General features: G+C 42.6%; 1 protein-coding gene across 4 annotated transcripts in view; it reads right to left on the reverse strand.

Moving 5' to 3' along the window:
- The window catches only part of CC2D2A (coiled-coil and C2 domain containing 2A), a 147,722-nt gene that overhangs the window by 73,520 nt on the left and 52,637 nt on the right, over positions 1 to 21,565 (reverse strand). For all 4 annotated transcript variants that reach the window (XR_005599228.1, XR_005599229.1, XM_039541049.1 and 1 more), the window contains exons 15-20: positions 21,344 to 21,500; positions 14,030 to 14,268; positions 8,841 to 9,018; positions 7,229 to 7,385; positions 5,799 to 5,946; positions 3,687 to 3,825 (exon numbers count right to left, since the gene is read on the reverse strand). Coding sequence is in view for 2 of the 4 variants with exons in the window: in XM_039541049.1 (XP_039396983.1) it covers positions 3,687 to 3,825; positions 5,799 to 5,946; positions 7,229 to 7,385; positions 8,841 to 9,018; positions 14,030 to 14,268; positions 21,344 to 21,500 (1,018 nt within the window). In the remaining 2 variants the exon portion in view is untranslated. The remainder of the gene's footprint in view (positions 1 to 3,686; positions 3,826 to 5,798; positions 5,947 to 7,228; positions 7,386 to 8,840; positions 9,019 to 14,029; positions 14,269 to 21,343; positions 21,501 to 21,565) is intronic.

Raw genomic sequence — 21,565 nt, forward strand, 5'->3', positions numbered from 1 at the left:
AAAGAGAAAGGTGAAGTGTACCGTTGACTGTTACTACTCATAGCTAAACAATCCAACAACAAAGACTGAGAGGGGAAACTAAAACAGAGCTAAAAAGAACCCAAAAAAAGCGTACTTTCATCCTGGTTTCAATTATGAACCTGATGACCTCATACCTCTAAACAAACACAAGAGTATGTTGTTATGATCACTTACAGCCCAATTCTACTTTTTAAGTGAATGGCAAAATTCCCATTGACTTCAATGGGAGCAAGATAATGGCTTTCAGCGAGCCCAATACAATTATATTAAGCATTTAGGGACAGAGTTAGCATGAAAGAGTCATACAAATTAAAAGCAGCAATGAGTCCTGTGGCACCTTATAGACTAACAGACGTATTGGAGCATGAGCTTTCATGGGTGAATACCCACTTCGTCGGATGCATGTAGTGGAAATTTCCAGGGGCAGGTATATATATGCAAGTAAGAAGCAGGCTAGAGATAATGAGGTTAGTTCAATCAGGGAGGATGAGGCCCTCTTCTAGCAGTTGAAGTGTGAAAACCAAGGGAGGAGAAACTGGTTTTGTAGTTGGCTAGCCATTCACAGTCTTTGTTTAATCCTGAGCTGATGGTGTCAAATTTGCAGATGAACTGGAGCTCAGCAGTTTCTCTTTGAACTCTGTTCCTGAAGTTTTTTTGCAGCAGGATGGCTACCTTTAAATCTGCTATTGTGTGTCCAGGGAGGTTGAAGTGTTCTCCTACAGGTTTTTGTATATTGCCATTCCTAATATCTGATTTGTGTTCATTTATCCTTTTCCATAGGGACTGTCCGGTTTGGCCAATATACATAGCAGAGGGGCATTGCTGGCATATGATGGCGTATATTACATTGGTGGACGTGCAGGTGAATGAAGCGGTGATGGTGTGGCTGATCTGGTTAGGTCCTGTGATGGTGTCGCTGGTGTAGATATGTGGGCAGAGTTGGCATCGAGGTTTGTTGCACGGATTGGTTCCTGAGTTAGAGTTACTATGGTGCAGTGTGCAGTTACTGGTGAGAATATGCTTCAGGTTGGCAGGTAGTCTGTGGGCGAGTACTGGCCTGCCACCCAAGGTCTGTGAAAGTGAGGGATCATTGTCCAGGATGGGTTGTAGATCCCTGATGATGCACTGGAGAGGTTTTAGCTGGGGACTGTATGTGATGGCCAGTGGAGTTCTGTTGGGTTCTTTCTTGGGTTTGTCTTGCAGTAGGAGGCTTCTGGGTACACGTCTGGCTCTGTTGATTTGTTTCCTTATTTCCTCATGTGGATATCGTAGTTTTGAGAATGCTTGGTGAAGATTTTGTAGATGTTGGTCTCTGTCTGAGGGGTTGGAGCAGATGCAGTTGTACCTCAGTGCTTGGCTGTAGACAATGGATCGTGTGGTGTGCCGGGATGGAAGCTGGAGGCATGAAGGTAGGAATAGCGGTCAGTAGGTTTTCGGTATAGGGTGGTGTTAACGTGACCATCACTTATTTGCACCGTGGTGTCTAGGAAGTGGACCTCCCATGTAGATTGGTCCAGGCTGAGGTTGATGGTGGGGTGGAAGCTGTTGAAATCGTGGTGGAATTTTTCCAGAGTCTCCTTCCCATGGGTACGGATGATGAAGATGTCATCAATGTAGCGTAGGCGGAGAAGGGGCGTGAGTGGACGGGAGCTGAGGAAGCTTTGTTCCAGGTCAGCCATAAAAATGTTGGCATATTGTGGGGCCATGCGGGTGCCCAGAGCGGTGCCACTGATCTGGAGGTATATATTGTCATCAAATTTGAAATCGTTGTGTGTGAGGATAAAGGCACAGATCTCAGCAACCAGTTGTGCTGTGGCCTGTGGCATCATCAGGGATACTGTTCCTGACAGCTTGTATTCCATCTGTGTGTGGGATGTTTGTGTAGAGAGCCTCTACATTCATGGTGGTTAGGATGGTGTTTTCTGGAAGGTCACCAATGCATTGTAGTTTCCTCAAGAAATCAGTGGTGTCACGGAGATAGCTGGGAGTGCTGGTAACATAGGGTCTGAGCAGAGAGTCCAAATATCCAGACAGTCCTTCAGTAAGAGTGCCAATGCCTGAGATGATGGGGTGCCCAGGATTTCCGGGTTTGTGGATCTTGGGTAGTAGATAGAATAACCCTGGTCGGGGCTCTAAGGGTATGTTGATTTGTTCCGGAGTTAGTGTAGGGAGTGTCCTGAGTAGATGGTGCAGTTTCGTAGTGTATTCCTCAGCCTGTAGAATTTGGTATTGGAGAGTTGTCTGGCAGCCTCCTTTTGGTAGTCAGACCTGTTCATGATGACAACAGCACCTCCTTTATCAGCCTCTTTGATTATAATGTCAGGGTGGTTTCTGAGGCTGTGGATGGCATTGTGTTCTGCACGACTTAGGTTATGAGGTGAGCGATGTTGTTTTTCCATAATTTCTGCCTGTGCACGTCGGCGGAAGCATTCTATGTATAGGTCCAGACTGTCATTTCAACCCTCAGGAGGAGTCCATGTGGAGTTAACATACAGTCTCCAGCTAAAACCTCTCCAATGCATCATCAGGGATCTACAACCCATCCTGGACAATGATCCCTCACTTTCACAGACCTTGGGTGGCAGGCCAGTCCTCGCCCACAGACTACCTGCCAACCTGAAGCATATTCTCACCAGTAACTGCACACTGCACCATAGTAACTCTAACTCAGGAACCAATCCATGCAACAAACCTCGATGCCAACTCTGCCCACATATCTACACCAGCGACACCATCATAGGACCTAACCAGATCAGCCACACCATCATCGGTTCATTTACCTGCACGTCCACCAATATAATATATGCCATCATATGCCAGCAATGCCCCTCTGCTATGTATATTGGCCAAACCGGACAGTCCCTATGGAAAAGGATAAATGAACACAAATCAGATATTAGGAATGGCAATATATAAAAACCTGTAGGAGAACACTTCAACCTCCCTGGACACACAATAGCAGATTTAAAGGTAGCCATCCTGCTGCAAAAAAACTTCAGGAACAGAGTTCAAAGAGAAACTGCTGAGCTCCAGTTCATCTGCAAATTTGACACCATCAGCTCAGGATTAAACAAAGACTGTGAATGGCTAGCCAACTACAAAACCAGTTTCTCCTCCCTTGGTGTTCACACCTCAACTGCTAGAACAGGGCCTCATCCTCCCTGATTGAACTAACCTCATTATCTCTAGCCTGCTTCTTACTTGCATATATATACCTGCCCCTGGAAATTTCCACTACATGCATCCGACGAAGTGGGTATTCACCCATGAAAGCTCATGCTCCAATACGTCTGTTAGTCTATAAGGTGCCACAGGACTCTCTGCTGCTTTTACAGATCCAGACTAACACGGCTACCCCTCTGATACAAATTAAAGTTACTGAATCCAATCTATGTTTTAATGCTTAGGGTACAAAAAAAGATTTTAATTTTTTTTTAAGGATTCTAAAATCCACTGATTTAGTGACTGATGCTAAATTTATGGAAAAACGGCAAGTTAGGAATATCCAAGATGTCATGTTAAACATAAGATACAGCATTGCAAATCAACTATATGTAGAATTGAACTGTTTAAAGCAGGATTATTTTTTTCACTTCCTTTAAAAGTCATACTTTTTTTTTGCAAATCCCCGATTTCAACAAAATGGTTTCATTAAAGCCTCTTACCATTATCAACTGCATCAGATCTGCATTTTTGGGGTCATTTGGATCCAGCTTTGTTTCTGCTGCCCACTTGGCTAGTTTCTTCATGTCGGTTAAGCCTGAAGTGCCAATAGATGCAACAGCATCAATATTTTTTAAAGCACTGAAATGACAGTTGATACCAAAGATTCAGTGTTTAAAAACAGACTTTTTTTTTGGTCAGTGAAATATAATAAACATAAAGAATAATCTTTTGGGGAAAAAATACTTTGCAAATTCCACCACTTGGAAATATGAAATTTAATCACACACTCGCAATAAGAAAGCAAGCAAGCTTTTGGCATTTTTCTCTTCATGACTTGCGGTGTTTTTTGCTACAAATATTTATGATCTATAAAAGGACAGACAATATTTTCTTTTGTGAAAAGGACAGGAAAATTAATTACCATGATAATACCATGAAGGCTTTTTGTTATGGAATTAATCAAGCTTTTGAATTTTCAGAATGGTGGTTTATGAAAGTGTTTGGAATTAAATATATTTTACATTTTGGAATGATAGATCCTCTGTGCAACAAGAGACAAACAGAGGTAACTTCCATTAGCACTAAGGGAAGTTATATGTATGTATGCGCATCTTCATAGCGTACCCTGAATGTAACAGGGTGGTTTGCCCTTAAGGGCTACTGAGCCTAACGGCTAGTGAGCCCTGATTATGAAAGGAGCTACACCTGGTTTGGATCAGGTGATTCCTCTATAAAACAGCAGCAAGAAGATGCAATAAAGGGAGGTTGCGAGAATTGTTTTCAGGAGCAAAGTTATGACAGCCCAAATTTAAGAGAACCCCTCCCCCACACCACAATTGGCCTCCTTTTTGAAAGGCTCAGCAGAGGTCTAGCACTGACTGGGTATACAGCCAAAATACCCTCTCTCACTTCTAGAGGTGATCTTTCCAGATCAGGTTTGAAGCACATAGGGGGGGCAGCCTGCACTCCTAGTTCCATGGTACTGGTAGGCATGGACCTTACCTGTTCTATGGGCAAACAACGGTCTTCAGCCAATGCAGCACTGTTCATGAGCATTGCATTAATTCATATTTTAAAAAACTCTGCTGCACAATTGTACAGAAGTAACAGAGATCATATGAATGAGCCACTGCCTCATGCTACTAATAATCTTTCAACCTCCCACCATACAGTAAGTACGAGCTAATCAATCTAGAATAACTTTCTTTCTTGGCTGCAGTTTGAGTCAAAGAAAGTACTGGATGGATTAACCATTGGGAAGAACTATTTCCTACATTAAGAAGACAGGGAAAACTCTGAGCACGCTCAGTTAAGTCACCTAATACAACTTCCAAGAGCTGATGGCAGAGTCAGAGGGCCATATTTATCCACGGTGTATCTCCATTCAGTTCACTGGAATTACACAGAAGTGACCAAAGTTACCACCACGGGGAAGGGGCAATCCACAATGCCTAGTTTGCGGCCTCAGGATAGGGGACATTTTCTTATACAGACCAGGGATTAGTTTCTGTAGCTTACCAGGCTTCCAGGGCTCACATGGACCAGTGCCTGGGAAATAAATTTAGTATGGATTGAGGCCAGGTTTATTTTTAACCAATTAAATTAATAAGAGCAACAGTGACAATACTCCGGTGCTACTCTCTTTATCACTCCTGTGGTTTAGTTTCTCTCAACTCATGATAAGAATGACATTTAAAGTAGACAGACTGTATGCATAATGTATTTTGTATAAGGGTTGTATTTCTTGGTGATGATTACCAATAATGTTCTCTTCACACTCTAACACAAGAAACAAGAAGACAAAACTACACTGACCCTTAGTTTGCTATCTGGGCATTATAATAATGAAGGCATCAGCTGCCACTTCTTTCAGCATTTTATGCTGTCTAGCAACCAAATGTTAAAAGATTAAAATGTTAATTAAAATATTTACCTAAAATATTATCTCTCTATCCTTTGCATTGGGATAGAGTGCATAAGAGAAAAAAGTTTCTGTATTTTAAAAAGCCATATGACAGTTATTGCTTGATTATTAAAAATCACCTATTTTCTAAATACTTTTAAATACCATAATATATTAAATTTTTCATCACGTCGCTGCAGCATATTACCTTGGAATCCCTGTTTTCTGCTGTGATACTAGAGGAATTAAGGGTACTCCATTTTCTCCAATTGCCCAGGAAACACTATTGGACACTTTGCCAGAGGTCATTAAAGTAATCTTATTACTACCATCAGCTTCAAATGAAAATGGCACGCCTACAACCAGGAGAAAAACAACATATACAATGATCTTTCGTGTAAGTTTCAAAATGGCAGTATCCTATTGTGATTTATGAAACACTAATTCAGTATCTGTGAAAAGAATGTGCTTATTAACACCAACTAGCACCAACACCTACTCTTGGAAGAATTTGTTTTCCTAACTGCACACTGAACCACTACTAGAAGGCTCTCACTTTTCCAAAAGGTTTCATGCCTGAATGGTAATCAAAAGACATATGGTTGAAAAGTCAGCCGCTAGGGAACCACGATGTACAGCCTTATGCATATCCAGCATGCTCAGTGGCCTTTAACCCACTCACTCTCTTCTGCTCAGCACCCACATCTTTCACCTGGCCTTCCACCACTGATTTCACTCCTGTGCAGGCTGCTCCTGCTCTCTTGCCCTACCATAGTCTCTATTGCAAATACTGACATGTATGAGTCACTCACTTCATAATACGACTCTCATTATTATTTTTACCTTAATTCCCTATTTTTCTACTCTTCTCTTTAGTTTATCTCCATGTGCTACATTTGTCTAATTTAAGATTGGAAACTCCTTGGGACACGGTTAAAATAATTTGTTAATCTCTAAAGAATCTGTAAAACACCGTGCAATGTTATAGTACTATATAAATGTTTATTACTAAAATAAAAAAAACCAATAAAATGGTGGAGTCTGGAGTGCAGGGACTTTGGGAACCAACTGAGAAAGAAGTTATTGGGATTTAATGTTGTTGAAAGTCAAGAAAAGTGATAAAGCATTTTTACAGTGTGTAAGCAAACCAGTTAGGAAGAGTACAAACTAGTACACAAGAATATATTTTACAGGGCCAGGTTCTCAGCTGCTGTAAATCAATGATGTCAGTGGAGCCATGCTGATTTTATACTAGCTCATACTGCCCCACTAGGTGTATTTCTTATAGTCAAAACTTTAGAGAGAATTCTATTTTTACACAGTGAAAAGTAACAAATAGAACTCCTTTTAAAATCATATAATTTTTATTACATTAAAAACTAAAAGTATTTCACAAAGTAGGACAAAAAAAAATCCCATCACAAATTTAGCTAATAATGTGAACTGGGACAGCTTTATATAACTCAGTCTCAGAGATTTTAAATTATGCTTTATGCCTGAGACTAGCAGAACATTCTTAACATACAGAAATATATTTTATTTACTTGGCTAAAACTACGTAAAAGTAATATGTTGGGCTCAATCTAAGAGTAAAACATTCTAATCCAAGCACCACTGAGAGTAAGCAAGAATCCATACCACTCCCAACTCCTTCGTGGTCCAACATCACACGCTGGTTGCTGCTAAACTCTATTTCTTCTGTACGAGCTCTACCAGTGAGAACTGTAGTCTCAGGGACAGGTATAAACATTTCTGCTAACAAGTTAGTGTTGCTGAGTCCCATTGTTTCATATATCTGAAATAAGCAAGACATAAGTAGTGAAATGCTACATTAAATTCTGGGTGCCTCATTACTACAAGATATAAGTAAGTTGGAGGGTGTTCAGAAAAAAAGCAGTTAACATGATTAAGAGGTGGAGGAATATTAGACTGATAAGTAACGATTTAAATATTTACACATGTACAGTGTTTAAAGCAATAACTAAGTAGTGGACAAGATAATTTTCTAAGGGAATACCCAGGAGGAATCCTTGCTGACTCATAAAAATCCCTTTTGTCAACTTTGGCTGCTGAGTGTCCCCTCCACAGCTCATGTGCCTGATGGCATTTAGGGCAACATCTAGCCTTTAATGAAAATCCTTACTACCTTCCTACACAATATGCAACTACTGACCAACTTGCTGGTGGCAGACACACCCCACACCAGGGAAGCTACTGGAGGGACCACATCTCATAAGATACAACCCTTTATTGAGCTACCAGCAAATGAGAGCATGTACACTATATCAGCCCTTATGACAGTGTAGCCTATTTCCCTCAGTGTGCCTGGCCATCTCCATAGGACCATGTGCCATGACCCTGTCTCCCCTCCTGGTCCCCTTTGGGGTGGTTTGCAGCAAAAGAAGTACTAGGAGGGTCAGTTTCAGCACTACACTGAGAGAAGGGATTGCAGCTATACCTTGTCCCTGTGCAAGAGGGTGGGTGGCACAAGTAGGCATGGAAGAAAGGTGGCTAGTGTGTACCTTTAACTGTACCATGAAAAGACAGCCTGGATGATAAATGTTGCATTAGGCACCCCTTAGACATAACATTTTAATAATGGGTTATTTTAAAAGTGTGCTATTGTCTGCTTCATTACATTATTGAATTACCCTTTTCCGAGTGAATGAAGCCATTCTCACAATTCAGAGAGTGCATCCTTCTCTATAACTCAAGTTAACAACTTGATCAAGAGTACTACATTTTTTCAAATTGTCCAGTAGTTTTATTCTGTGGACAAGAGTTTCCTGAGTAGAACAGACCATAATATTTGTTTTATCTGTGATGTAAACCACAGCTTCTCAAAAAGTAAAAAAGTTGCTTCACTTACCTACTAAACCATATAATTTGATCGTTTATTAATTTCCCTTTTGAAACCTAGAATCTAGCCAGAACCTATTAATTTAAATGTATTTTTTAAAGATGTTTTAATTTCTTCTCTGAGTCTTAGTCCACACTGTCCAGACCAAAAGATAAGGGACAAATCTTGGCCCTCTCCACTCCCAATATATGCCCAGGGCTAAAAATGCAATGCCAAGTTAGATCTTTGTCACTTATAGCTGAGGTAGGGAACAATTCAGGCCCTGGAGGACCTATGCTTTACAACCTTCTAGCTGTTATTAAAAAAATACAGTGTAAAAGCATAAAACTAATTAAAATGGTCTTTTTAATATTTGTTACATAGTGGAGTCCTTGCAAAATAATTATGTACCTGAAGTTTCAAACTTTCTGGCCAATTGAATATTTTCAAATTGAAAATTTGTCCAAAGTGAACTCTGAAGTCTGAGCTTATTTGCCGGGTGACGGTCCTCGACACTTCTTTAGTGTTGAAAAGGACTTTTAAAAACACTGAACGTTTCTTTACATCTTCTCGTCTTAAAACTTCTGCCCTGTGAACATGTTAAACATAAATTGTAGCAAGAGAGATTTTGTGCAAAATATCTTTACTCTTTGGGGTATTTTATAGGAGTCTGATTACTGAAGAGAAAGCAAGAGACAAAACCAAAAAATAGGCCAGTTAATTACTTTATAGAAACATCACTACACAGAAAATGACTTGGGAATTCCACAGTTACTTTGATTTCTCATGAATGCAAAAAGATTTTATAAAAAACTTTTTCCTCTTACTGTTATATGAAGAAGCCTCAAGTGGAGATAAAATCTGACCTGTTCATCTAGTGAAAATTCTTTCCCCCACAAATTATAAACATTATCAAAAACAGTTAGGATCTAAAATATCCTAGCAGTGTGAAAGATGAACAGCAACAGGAATGGTTTATGCTAAAGCTATTTTCTGCATAACCTTGATATGGAACAGTTTAAGACACTGAAACCCATTAAATATTCTGCGTTAAACTGTGAAACACTGACAATGTGTAAATTTCTTCTCTATCTACTGCTTGTCACATGGTGTCTGAGCACCTTCCACATAACACTGATAGTGAAAGTGAAGTTTCTAGTGGATTTCATGGAGTCGTTGACATTTCTCCCTTTTCAAGTGTAAAAAGTCTGCTTGGTTTTTTTTACTTTTTTTTTTTTTTTTTAAGATTTAAATAATTTGTAAAGGTTGGTTTCCTTCAGGGCCATTTTTTGTTTATTTGTTGACTGGAAGATTTTGGTCAGAAGGGAGTGTCAATGTTGCGCGTGTCATTCTTATGATGGAAAGGCCTTTTCAAAGCTGCCTGGGAGCCTATGGAGGGACTTGGGCTCAGGTGTGATGTGCTCATGGTGGCCTAAACCACAGAGAAGGCAAGCAGCCTTAGTTTAACATCTATCAACTGCAAAAGAGAAAGTTACTCACCTTGCAGTAACTGAAGTTCTTTGAGATGTGTGTCCCTGTGGGTGCTCCACTCTAGGTGACATTGCGTCCCGGCGCCATTGATCAGAGATTTTCGGTAGCAGTGCCTGGTCGGGATGCACATGCTCAGTTGGTATATCCCGTCTCGTTGGAATCTTCTTGAACACGTGTGTCCAGCACCCTCCTCAGTTCCTTCTCTACTGTGGAGAAATCATACTTGTACTCCAAAGTAGAGGGGAGGAGGGCGGGGAGTGGAGCACCCACAGGGACACACATCTCAAAGAACTTCAGTTACTGCAATGTGAGTAACTTTCTCTTCTTCTTCGAGTGCTGTCCCTGTGGGTGCTCCACTCTAGGTGAATGTGAAGCAGTATCCATTATGGTTGGTGAGATTTTGGAGTTGTATGAGGGACAATGGTAGACAGTACCGTATGGCCGACTATGGTGTCTGCCGTGGTATCCCGTGTGACAGCATAATGTTTGGCAAATGTGTGGTCAGATGTCCACATGGCTGCCTTGCATATGTCTGTAACAGGTACGTTGTGGAGAAAGGCAATGGATGTTGACATTGCTCTAGTAAAATGAGCCCTAATACCCTCTGGTGGTTGAACTTTCTGGGTCTGATAGCAGGATCTGATGCAGGTGGAGATCCACTTGGAGAGTCTTTGCTTAGAGATAGTGTAACCCTTTGATCTCTTGGTAGTAGAAACAAAAGCCAGATTCACGAAATGGTTTAGTTCTGTCAAGATAGAATGAAAGAGCCCATCGGACGTCGAGGGCATGTGATACAGCTTCCTGTGGAGACATGTGAGGCTTGGGATGGAATAAAGGTAAGTGTATTGACTGGTTAACATGGAAGGTAGACACTACCTTGGGGAGGAATTTGGGGCGGGTTCGTACGGTAAGCTTGTGTTTAGAGAAAATGGTGTAGGGAGGGTAGGCCATCAGGGCGCTTATTTCACCAACCCTTCTTGTTGACGTTATGGCAACCAAGAAAGCCACTTTCGTGGACATGTGGAGCCGGGATGAGGTGGCCAGGGGCTCGAAAGGGGGTTTCGAAAGAGCGCGGAGAACTAGGTTGAGACTCCAGGAGGCTACTGGTGAATGAATCTCAGGGTAGAGATTTTGCAGGCCCGTGAGGAAGTGTTTCATGGTGTGGTGTGCGAAAGTGAATAGTCGGCCAGAGTGTCATGGAAGGTGGTAAGGGCTGCGAGGTGTACTCTGATAAAACTGAGTGAAAAACCATCCTGTTTTAGTTCGAAAAGATAGTCTAAGATGTCAGGGAGGGTTGCAGGGGTATTAGGCATCTCTGGAAGCACCAGATGGAGAAGCATTTTCACTTTTGCAGGAAAGTCTTAGGAGTGGAGTCCCTTCTACTGTGCAGGAGGACATGTTGGACCTGTTCTCAGCAGGCTAATTTGTGGGATTGAAACCATGAAGGAACAACACCGCTAGATGGAGGTTCCAGAGCTGCAGATGAAGAAGCTGACCGCAGTTCTGGGAAAGGAGATGTGGTCTGTCGGGGAGAGTACGGGGAGGATGGATGGACATGCGTAGCAGGTAAGGATACGCCTGCTTGGGCCAAGCTGGGGAAATAAGTATGACCCGGGCCTTGTCCTCTGTGATGTTGCGTAGAACCCTGTGTATGAGTGGAATCAGTGGAAAAGTGTACATGAGGGAGTTGTTCCAAGGAATGAGGTGCGTTTCCGAGTCCTGTTCTGGAGCAAAATAGATGGCATTTGCAGTTTTGAGGAGTGGAAAACAGGTCTATCGAGAAAGTGCTCCAGTGGGAGGAGAGCTGTCGGGGTATTGTGGGATGTAATTCTCATTCGTGTTTCTTGGAGAAGTATCTGCTGAGTGTGTCAGCGGTGGTGTTGACACATGCAGGCAGGTAGGAAGCGGTGACTTTTATGTGATGTTGTATGCACCAATTCCATAGTTTAATGGCTGTTGTGCATAGGGAGTGAGATTGTGCTCCTCCCTGCCTGACAGCTCTGAGTTCTAGGAGATTGATGTGCAGACACGTCTCTGATAAGGACCAGCAGCCCCGTGCCTTGTGGTCGCCTAAGTGCGCTCTGCGATCTATCTGGGAAGCGACCGTGGGCAGCATGAGTACTCGGGAGTGTGGATGGAAGGGAACGTCCGTGCATAGGTTCTCTGGTTTTGTCCACCAATGTAGGGAGGCCAATACATTCGGTGGCGCAGTCAGTATTATGCAGAAACTATGTCTGCTGGGTTGGATGAATGGATATATGGAAAAAGGCATCTTGTAGGATGAGGGCTGTGAACCAGTCACCTTGTTCCAGTGCGGGTATTATTGTGCCCAATGTGACCATCTTGAATTTTTGTACACGTACAAACTTATTCAGTTGGTGTACGTCCAATATAGGTCTCCACCCCCTGCCTTTCTTTTGGGAGTAGAATCCTTTTCCCCGATGTTGCATCAGCACACGTTCGACTGCACCTAGGTGGAGAAGATGAGCCACCTGCACGCAGAGAAGGTGCTCGTGAGAGGGGTCCCACAAGAGAATTGGGTTGGGGGTAGGAAAATAAGAAATTGACTTCCCTCGCGGGCACGCAGTATTTATGTTGAATGTTCTTGCATGTTGGTGGAATGGAGGCAGGGGTCTGCCAGAGAGTACCAGCTGGTTCTAGGCGAGCTTCGTTTATGGGTAGTGCTATCTTTGAAGGTGCAGAGGGTTGGAGGATTTTGAGAAGCCTATGTTGTGTCTCCTGGACTTCCTCCAGGAGGATGTCCTGGCTGAGTGCCATTCTCTTAAAAAGTTCCTGGAATTGCATAAAGTCGTCCACGTTTTGGGGAGGTGGAGGCATAAGGGCAACTTCTGCGGCTCATGGCGGGGCAGGAGCCAGTAAAACAGTGAATGATTCATAGCCCACGTCTTCAGGAGGGGGTTCAGGAGCTCTAGATGTTGATAGAACTGGGAATATAGGCATAGGACAAGCTTGCGGTCCGGTAGAAGGGGCGCAAGGAGGAGCGGTGGCAGGAGCCGACCACGGGTACCACTGAGGCCAGGGCACTAGGTAGGAAAAAGATGGGTCCCTAGACTGGTGTGCTGCAGAGCATGAAGTCTGAGCGGCAGCCCGGAGTGATTTTAGTTTCACTTTTGCAGGAGCCGAGAGCAGTTTGTGAGAGCCCCGCAAAGGGTCTGGATCTGCTCCGGGGGTAGCAGGCAAGCTCAGTGCAGGGGGTGGAACGTGTTGTCAGCACCGGGTCCATTGTCGGTGCTGGGGGAACCGGTGCCGAGGAGAGCTTCCTGCTGTAGGAAGTCGGGTCCCTGCTTTTGAGCCCCGTGAGAGTTGCTTGTGAAGTGCAGGGGCGGTCAGATTTGCCTGCTCTCGGCGCTGACAGCACCAAGGGTAAAGACCCTGCAGGAGATCCTTTACCCTCTTGAGTGTCTCTGAGAGGAAACATTAGGGCTTCCTGCCTCTTCACGTGAGAGGGTGAAGCCGGGCTCCCGATCAGTTCTGACCTGGCAAGGGAGCGGGTTTACTGCCCTACTCCATAGGCAGCTGCCGAGCTTCTTGTCTCTGCTCCAGAGAGGGTGAAGCCATGCTCCCGGTCAGTTCAGACCTTGCCAGGGAGCATGAGGGAGAGGGTTTGCCACTGCCCATCTCCAGAGGTGGCTGCAGGGATTTCTGCATGAGAAGCATTTTCAGCCACAGGTCCCTGTCACGACGTGTTCTTTCTAGTGACATTGGTACTGAAATTCTTCCACTGCATGTAGGGCCCTCCTTGACCATGGAGGAACCTGCAGGATTTTGCCCAACGTTCAAATATACGCAGGATCTTAAATGTGACCTACAAAGGAACTTAATAAAATTATACCAACTGTAGAAAGAAGATGCTGAACATTCCAATAGCTAGGCTAAGCAGAGTGTTCAGAATGTATTTCTAAAGTTGAATTAATTTAAATTAAATATAAATAAATAAATAATATTCAAACAAAAAATATAACAGAAGATTGATAATGACAAAATGATAAGTACTTGCAGCGTCGCAGATGTGTTAGTCCCAGGATATGAGAGAGACAAGGTAGATGAGGTAATGTATTTCTGTTGGTGGAAACGACAAGCAATCTTACCTGGGGCACAGATCATTAGGAGTTACACTTCCCGTCAGGCTCAACTCAGGAATTAAAGCAGGTTCTCCAGGTTTCCTCCTGATGTTGATGGCTTTTTCTCTAACTTGTTGCTCTACCTCCAGCCTATCAGCAAGCTTAGGAGGGATGGGTTTTACTGGTTCCTCACCATATTCTGACTCCTCTGCTTCTTCTTCCTCTTGGTCTTGACTTTGTTTTATTTTCTTTTTCTTCTTGGTCTTCTGCATATAGAAAATACAGAGTTTTCCTCCAAAGTGTTCTACTTGCAATTGTTTTGATCAAAATATACACTATATTTAGTTATTTCTGACTGTTCTACTTTCCTTACACATTGCAAATGGTTAGTTGGCAATTACTTTTTATTATTCTGAAAGGATTATATAAAGTTCTCCCACTCTTTTGTCCAACTTCATTTATTCTGCAGCTAGTAGTTCTCTGCATTCATATAGTTAAACAACAGGCTTAACTTGACTATCTCAAAGAATACACTTACAAATTCAGAATTTGCCTGAGTGATCATTGTGAGGCTTTCGATTTTCTCTTTAGCCTGAGCCACCAAGTTTGTCCCCTCTTAGGGCTGACAGCCATTCCCAGGATCATACTTGACTCTTTAACTGACATAGGTAAAGACTGACACAATTACTACTGCAATTCTTCTGGTCCCCAGTGATCTAAAGTCCAAGAAACAGAACCCAGATCTCCCACAGAGCAGCTGTATTTTCACTAAGCCATTAAGCCAGCTATTTGATGTTTTAAAAGTGATTACAATTATTAGATATCATGTATAAGGCTGCGAGTTTGTCATGGAGGTCACTGATTCCGTGACTTTGTGTTACCTCCATGTCTTCTGCAGCGGCTGGTGTCGCTGGCTCTGGGGCTGCCCAAGGAGCTCAGGCAGCTCCAGCTCCTGGGCCAATCGCACCGGCTGCTGCTGGGGCAGTCTTGGGTCACAGCCCAACCCACCCTCCCAGCAGCAGGAGTTTAGGTGGGGGGGCTCAGGGCTGGGGGTTCGGGCACGGGAGGGGCAGCGCTTACCTTGGGGGAGGTGAAGTGGCAACATATCCCTCCCTCAGCTCCTAGCTCCGCACGCTGCCTCCACCCACGGGTACTGCCCCCACAGCTCCCATTGGTCGCAGTTCCTGACCAATGGGAGCTGCAGTACTGGCAGCGAATGGAGCTAGGAGCTTAGGGAGGGACATGTCGTTGTTATCCCAGAAGCCGGCTAGGGAGCCTGCCAGCCCCGCCAACCCTCCCCCCTAGCACCAGCAGGGGTCCCGGGCTGCTCGCAGCCACAGTGCCCCTCGGGCTGGCACCCACTGCAGCACCTGCAGCACCTCCTGGGCTGCCACTGCCCCCAGCACCTGCAGCGCCCCCCAGGCCTCCCCCGGGCCACCCCCCACCACCCCCAGCTCTCCCAATATTTAGTCAGGGGTATAGTACAAGTCATGGACAGGTCACGGGCCGTGAATATTTGTTTACTGCCCGTGACCTGTCCATGACTTTTACTAAAAATACCCGTGATTAAAACGTAGCCTTAATCATGTATACAATGTATACAATCAGTTCTCTTCTCTCCTCTGCTAGTAAATGCAATCATTTTTCAGCTTTGGTCTTACTGACTGCCCAGCTGCGCCAATGTTCCTGCTGCTATCAGAAGCATTCAGATTTACAAGATGGTGGATTTATCCTGGGAAGCAATGGCTCTGAAAAAGATATGGGGGTCATGGTGGATAATCAGCTCCCAGTGCGATGCTGTGGCCAAAAGGGCTAATGCAATCCTTGGATCATGAAGAGGTGAATCTTGAGTTAGAATAGAGAGGTTATTTTGCCTCTGTGTTTGGTACTAGTGGGATCAGAGCTGGAATACTGCATCTAGTTTTGGTGTCCCCAATTCAAGATGGATAGTGATAGATTGGAGAGGGTTCAGAGAAGAGCCATGAGAATTATTAAAGGATTAGAAAATATGCCTTCTAGTGAAAGACTCAGAAAGCTCAATCTATTTAGCGTAAAGAAAAAGTTAAGAGGTGACTTGATTAAAGTCTAAGAACCTACATGGGGAACAAATGTTTGATAATGGGCTCGTCTATGTAGCAGAGACAGGTATAACATGATACAATGGCTGGAACAAATTCAGGCTGAAAATAAGGCATAAATATTTAATAGTCAGGGGAATTAACCACTGGAACATTTTATCAAGGTTCATGGTGGAGTCTCCATTATTGGCCATTTTAAAATCAAGATTGAAGGTTTTTCTAAAATATATGCTCTAGGAATTACTTTAGGGAAGTTCTGTGGCCTGCATTATACAGGAGGTCAGTCTATATGATCACAATAGTCCCTTCTGACATTGGAATCTATGAACTTACAACTGAAAACGGGGATTGGAGCAGTATAATTCTTATCTGCTTGGTAGACTTTACCTGCCATGGAGCACCATGTATCTAATTAACAGTACAGTAACTGCTGACCAGTCAATAGATCTCATGAATGTCTCTCTTAGAAATACTGTTTTAGGGAATGTTCAAATAACATGACAGTTTTGTTGAAATATTTGTTTTACATTGGTATAAATGTATTAATTGAATGCTATGATTAATAGATTTTAATGACAAATGAGACCATTATGATCATGAGCTCTTGCATAGCACAGACACATAGAAATTCTCCCTTTGATTCCCCCATCTAGTCAAACTAGTTGCACAACTGTTATTTCTAACACTCATGGTTGCTTTTCTTTCTCATTACTCTGCTCTATTTTTTATCATCTTTCTTCCTTCTACTCCTTTTATTATGGCCACCAAATTATCTAGAAACTCTTTAAACTATAATCTAAGATATCAAAACTCCAATAATGATAGTAAACTATCAGGCTATCTGAGGCTAAAACAAAACAAAAAACAAAGCACCACAACCCACAGACACCAAAAAAGTGCTCTCCTGGCATGGAGTGAAGGTCTATATACCCGCACCTAACCTAAAAAAATAAAGGACCTGAGGTGGTTGAGGATCATAGATCCTTTTATAATCTTAGTTTCAAACATGTAAGGCCTTGTCTGATCTGTAGCCTATAGAGATGACACTTGCTTATATTTACATAGAAACACCCACAAATCTATTTTGTAAAAACAGGCTTCACAATAGTTAAGTGAGGCCGGGTAAAATATGAGTAATGTAAAGTGAGACAATTTAGAGGTAAGTTGAAGATAAATTAGGACACAATTCCTGGTTATGATGTAAACATGTTTTGGTCCTAACTGGTTTTTACAAGTGTTTTAGATAAAATGTTAAGTTTCTGGAAAATGCTATCTATATTGATAGTTACTGGTATGGTACTTACACAGATGTTAACTAATATATGGAGCTATACCTATCTCATAGAACTGGAGGGGACCCCAAAGGGTCATTGAGTCCAGCCCCCTGCCTTCACTAGCAGGACCAAGTACTGATTTTGCCCCAGATGCATAGGTGGCCCTCTCAAGGATTGAACTCACAACCCTGGATTTAGCAGGCCAATGGGCAAACCACTGAGCTATCCCTCCCCCATAAACTAAAATGACAATTAATGTTAAATAGCTAATGCAAAAGTAAAATATATTTAATTATGATAAAAATGTGGATGTAATGTTAATTAATTAAGGGGTATTATTATAATTGATTATAAAAAGGGTAGAGCACTAATTTTAGATTAGACACACCCATGCACCATCAAGGTACCATTAGAGAAACGACTATACCCATTCTCCTCAATTAGGGATTGATCACCTCTAAATGCAGTACTTCATCTAAGAATGAGAATATAAACACAGTGTATGGTTATATTGTAATGCCTGCTTGCTTAAAATTTTTACATTAAATAAAGTTTTTAATTTTAGCACTCTGTACCATTCACAGTCCTCCACTACATTAAATTAGCTGTAAATACTCTGGAGGCTCAAACCTTAAAGAATTCAGTTTGGTTTTATTCCTTATTTTTAAGTTACTAATTGGGAACACATAAATCAAAGGTTACAGGTCCCAATAGGAACTGTTTTTCTCCCTTTCTTCATCCATTCAAAAAGCCACTGCAAAGAACACCCTGGTTTCTGGCTCCAACCACATCATCCCTGTCGGAGAAAAACTCAGTTCTCGCTTTTTTTTTGGGTGCAGCAAAATCAAATACTTTATTCTTTCTCTAGTAATTACAATAGAAGGAGGGAGTGCCTTAGGACATAGGGTCGCCCCAGTCCCGGACAGGCAGGGGCGGCTCTAGAAATCCGGCTGCCCCAAGCAGCGCGGAGCGCTGCGCCGCCCTTCCCCGGTCCCGCGGCGGGTCCCGTCTTCCCGCGGCTCCGGTGGAGCTCCCGCCGGCATGCCTGCGGCAGGTCCACCGGAGCCCGGGACGAGCGGACCTGCCGCAGTCATGCCTGCGGGAGCTCAACCGGAGCCGCGGGAAGACGGGACCCGCCGCAGCCATGCCTGCGGCAGGTCCGCTCATCCCGGGCTCCGGTGGACCTGCCGCAGGCATGCCGGCGGGAGCTCCACCGGAGCCAAATGCCGCCCCCCCGGGAAACGGCCGCCCCAAGCGCCTGCTTGGCGCGCTGGTGTCTAGAGCCGCCCCTGCGGACAGGTCTCTTAACTGGTAAACAATTACAGCAAGTCTTTATACCTTTGTTACAGACAATTACTAGCAATAATACAGACAGTAAAAAGCAACAAATACATTTTGTTTATACATAAGCCTTTCTGCTATTTTATTTGTCTCACTCCTAAAAGACGCCAGCCTGCATATTTGGTTATTAAGTTGCAAGGTCGTAATAACTTTTTACACAGTTCTTGTTCTCTGCCTCACACTATCTTTGCTTTTACAAATTTTATGTCATTAGGGTCACAGCTAGCCTAACTCTTGCTAACTGACTGACATGCATTAAAATCCCCTTCAAATCCTTGTTAATTCTTTCCCTGCTTCCACATCCCCCTTTCTGCATCCTTCCACTGGTGCCCCTTCTTCACTGCATCAAACACTATTTGTCTTCGCTTTTAAGGTTCTTTCTGGCTTAGCCTCACCCTGCCTATTATCTCTTATATGTTATTGAGCTGTCAACCCCTACCTCTGCTCTATCAACAAAAGCATCTTTCATTGTCCATAGACCAATTTCCATTCAACACCTTCATTCTTCCTCCAATTACAATCTTTATGTATAGGAGAAGCTCTCCCCAAAAACAGCATAGCCACTACTGTATCTTCCTTCAAATCTCGCCTTTACAACTCAACTCTGCTATGTGTGGAAGTAGAGCAAGAACTGACAGGGATTTCAATGCATGACAGTCTCTGTTAGCAAGACTCAGGCTAGCTGTAACCTTAATAATGCGAGATTTGTAGAAGCGAGGATTGCGTGAGGCGAATGGGAAAGAACTGTGAGAAGTTGTTGCAACCTTGTGTTGATAATGAGGAGTGTAGACTGGCGTCTAAATAGAAGTGAGAATAATAAGATATCAAGATGGCCTATGTATAAACAAAATGCAGCTGTTGCTTATTATTGTATGTAACAAAAAGTATAAATGCTTGCTGTAATTGTTTACTTGGAGTGAGACCTGCCTAGGAGGGGGAAACCCTGTGTCCTAGCGCACGCCCTCCCTCTATACAATTGTAAAGAGAAAATAAAGTATCTGACTCTGCTGCACCCAACCAAAAAGCGAGAACTAAGTTTTTCTCCAACAAACTACAAGCTACAAGACACTCACCAATGGCTAGGCAGCTCCTGTGTTGGATTACATTGATCATAATATTCTTACTGGTATCTTGCATTTCCCCCATCTATTCATTATTGCCACCTGTTATCCCTCATAATATATTTAGACTGTAAACTCTTTGGGGCAAGATTTGTCTTTACATTATGTGTCTGTACAATGATTAGAACAAGGGGGCCCTTATTACTAATGATGATATCTAGGTACTATCATATCACAAATAAACCAACAACAGAAGGTCCCCAAACTCAGGACAGTTGGGGCAAAGGGAGTTGCTGAGGGGTGTAGCTCATAAGTGGGAATATTTACAGGCCACCTTTGTTGAAGTGCTATTAAGACAAAGGCTAAAAGCATTCATCCATCTTTTTCCCTCTGCCTTTCTATGCTAACAACCATGTGACATACTAAAATTGGCACTTTTCAGGCAGATTGTTTTATTAGTCCCAGGGAGAATGAGTGGCCCCGGAAGAAACAAAGTGATAGCGGTAACAAAAACCATTCGTTATTAATGAAAATATATTAGATAGTTTAATCAATGCACCCCAATCTTAATTGACAAGGCCCCTATTATTTGACACATGGGCTGTTTCTGAACAGAAATGATAGCTGGTGCCTGAGCAAAACTGATAGCTGGTGCATAAGACCACTAAAAGAAGCTGTATGGGCAAAGTACAATTGAAATCCTTACACTACTCGGACACCTCCTCCTCATCAGAGTTCCTAATGCTTCCCAAAGGAAGTGTGGAGGGAGCAGGGCCATGACCTTTCCCATTCTGGGACCAGAGCTGCCCAGGCTTGCAAAGAACACACACTGCACTCTTTAAAAGGACAATATTGTGGCTGTACTGCCAGAAAGCTCTGGAAAGTATTGTGGCTTCTCTAGACAATCATCTCTGGCGATCACAGTTGGTTCTGTGTACCTTGGAATCCCCTCCTCTTGCACACAGCTGTATCTTCAAGGGACAACTGAGCCCTTAATTTGTATTCTAAGACAAATATTAATAAAGCTCTGAAGAAGTTCAAACTAGTACATTAGTTCATTGCATTTTCTAGTTTTAAATAGTTATTTGATGTAACTGGACATTTAGTTTTGACTGCCAGTTCACCAGAAACATCTTATTGTTTCACTGTTAACTATGAGAAATATATTCATTTTAACTCCTGAAGTAACAAGGAAAATCATTCACAATCACAGGGACTTGAATTTAACATGCATACAGCAAAACTGTTTAATCTAGTCTAATGAAACCATTTAAGTGCTGAAATGGTAAGCGAAGAAGTTTGAAAACCAACATCAGACAAAACAATCACCACTACAGAATAAACATCTTAGAGAAAGTTTAACTTGTTCTACTCCACTACAGCTATTTCACTTAAATACCATTTATTTAACACAAATTAATTTAGTAACAATCCTAAACATAAATAATTTACCCAACTGAACTCCATTACACTTAACAATTTGTGATGGCTATACTCATCTTCAAGCTATTTCTACCATAACATGAGATATCTTAAAAATACAATTGGCAATAATGCAATTTTATAGGCTGTGTTGTTTACACAAACCTGTGCCTTTTTCCAAGATTTCCACTCTTGTAGCTCAGTTTTGTATTCTTCCATTTTCTTTTCATACTCTTCCATGTATTCTTCTAATAGTTCATTTATTTCAGCCTGAATTTCTGCTTCATAGATTTTTTTATCTGATCTCTGGTCAACCTCTTCCCTTCAAAACAATTAATTATAATTTACAAATATATTGTACCCTACTGTTATGTTGTACCCTTTCAT

Source organism: Mauremys reevesii, linkage group 5 (assembly GCF_016161935.1).
Source record: "Mauremys reevesii isolate NIE-2019 linkage group 5, ASM1616193v1, whole genome shotgun sequence".
In the NCBI taxonomy this organism is placed as follows: domain Eukaryota; kingdom Metazoa; phylum Chordata; order Testudines; family Geoemydidae; genus Mauremys; species Mauremys reevesii.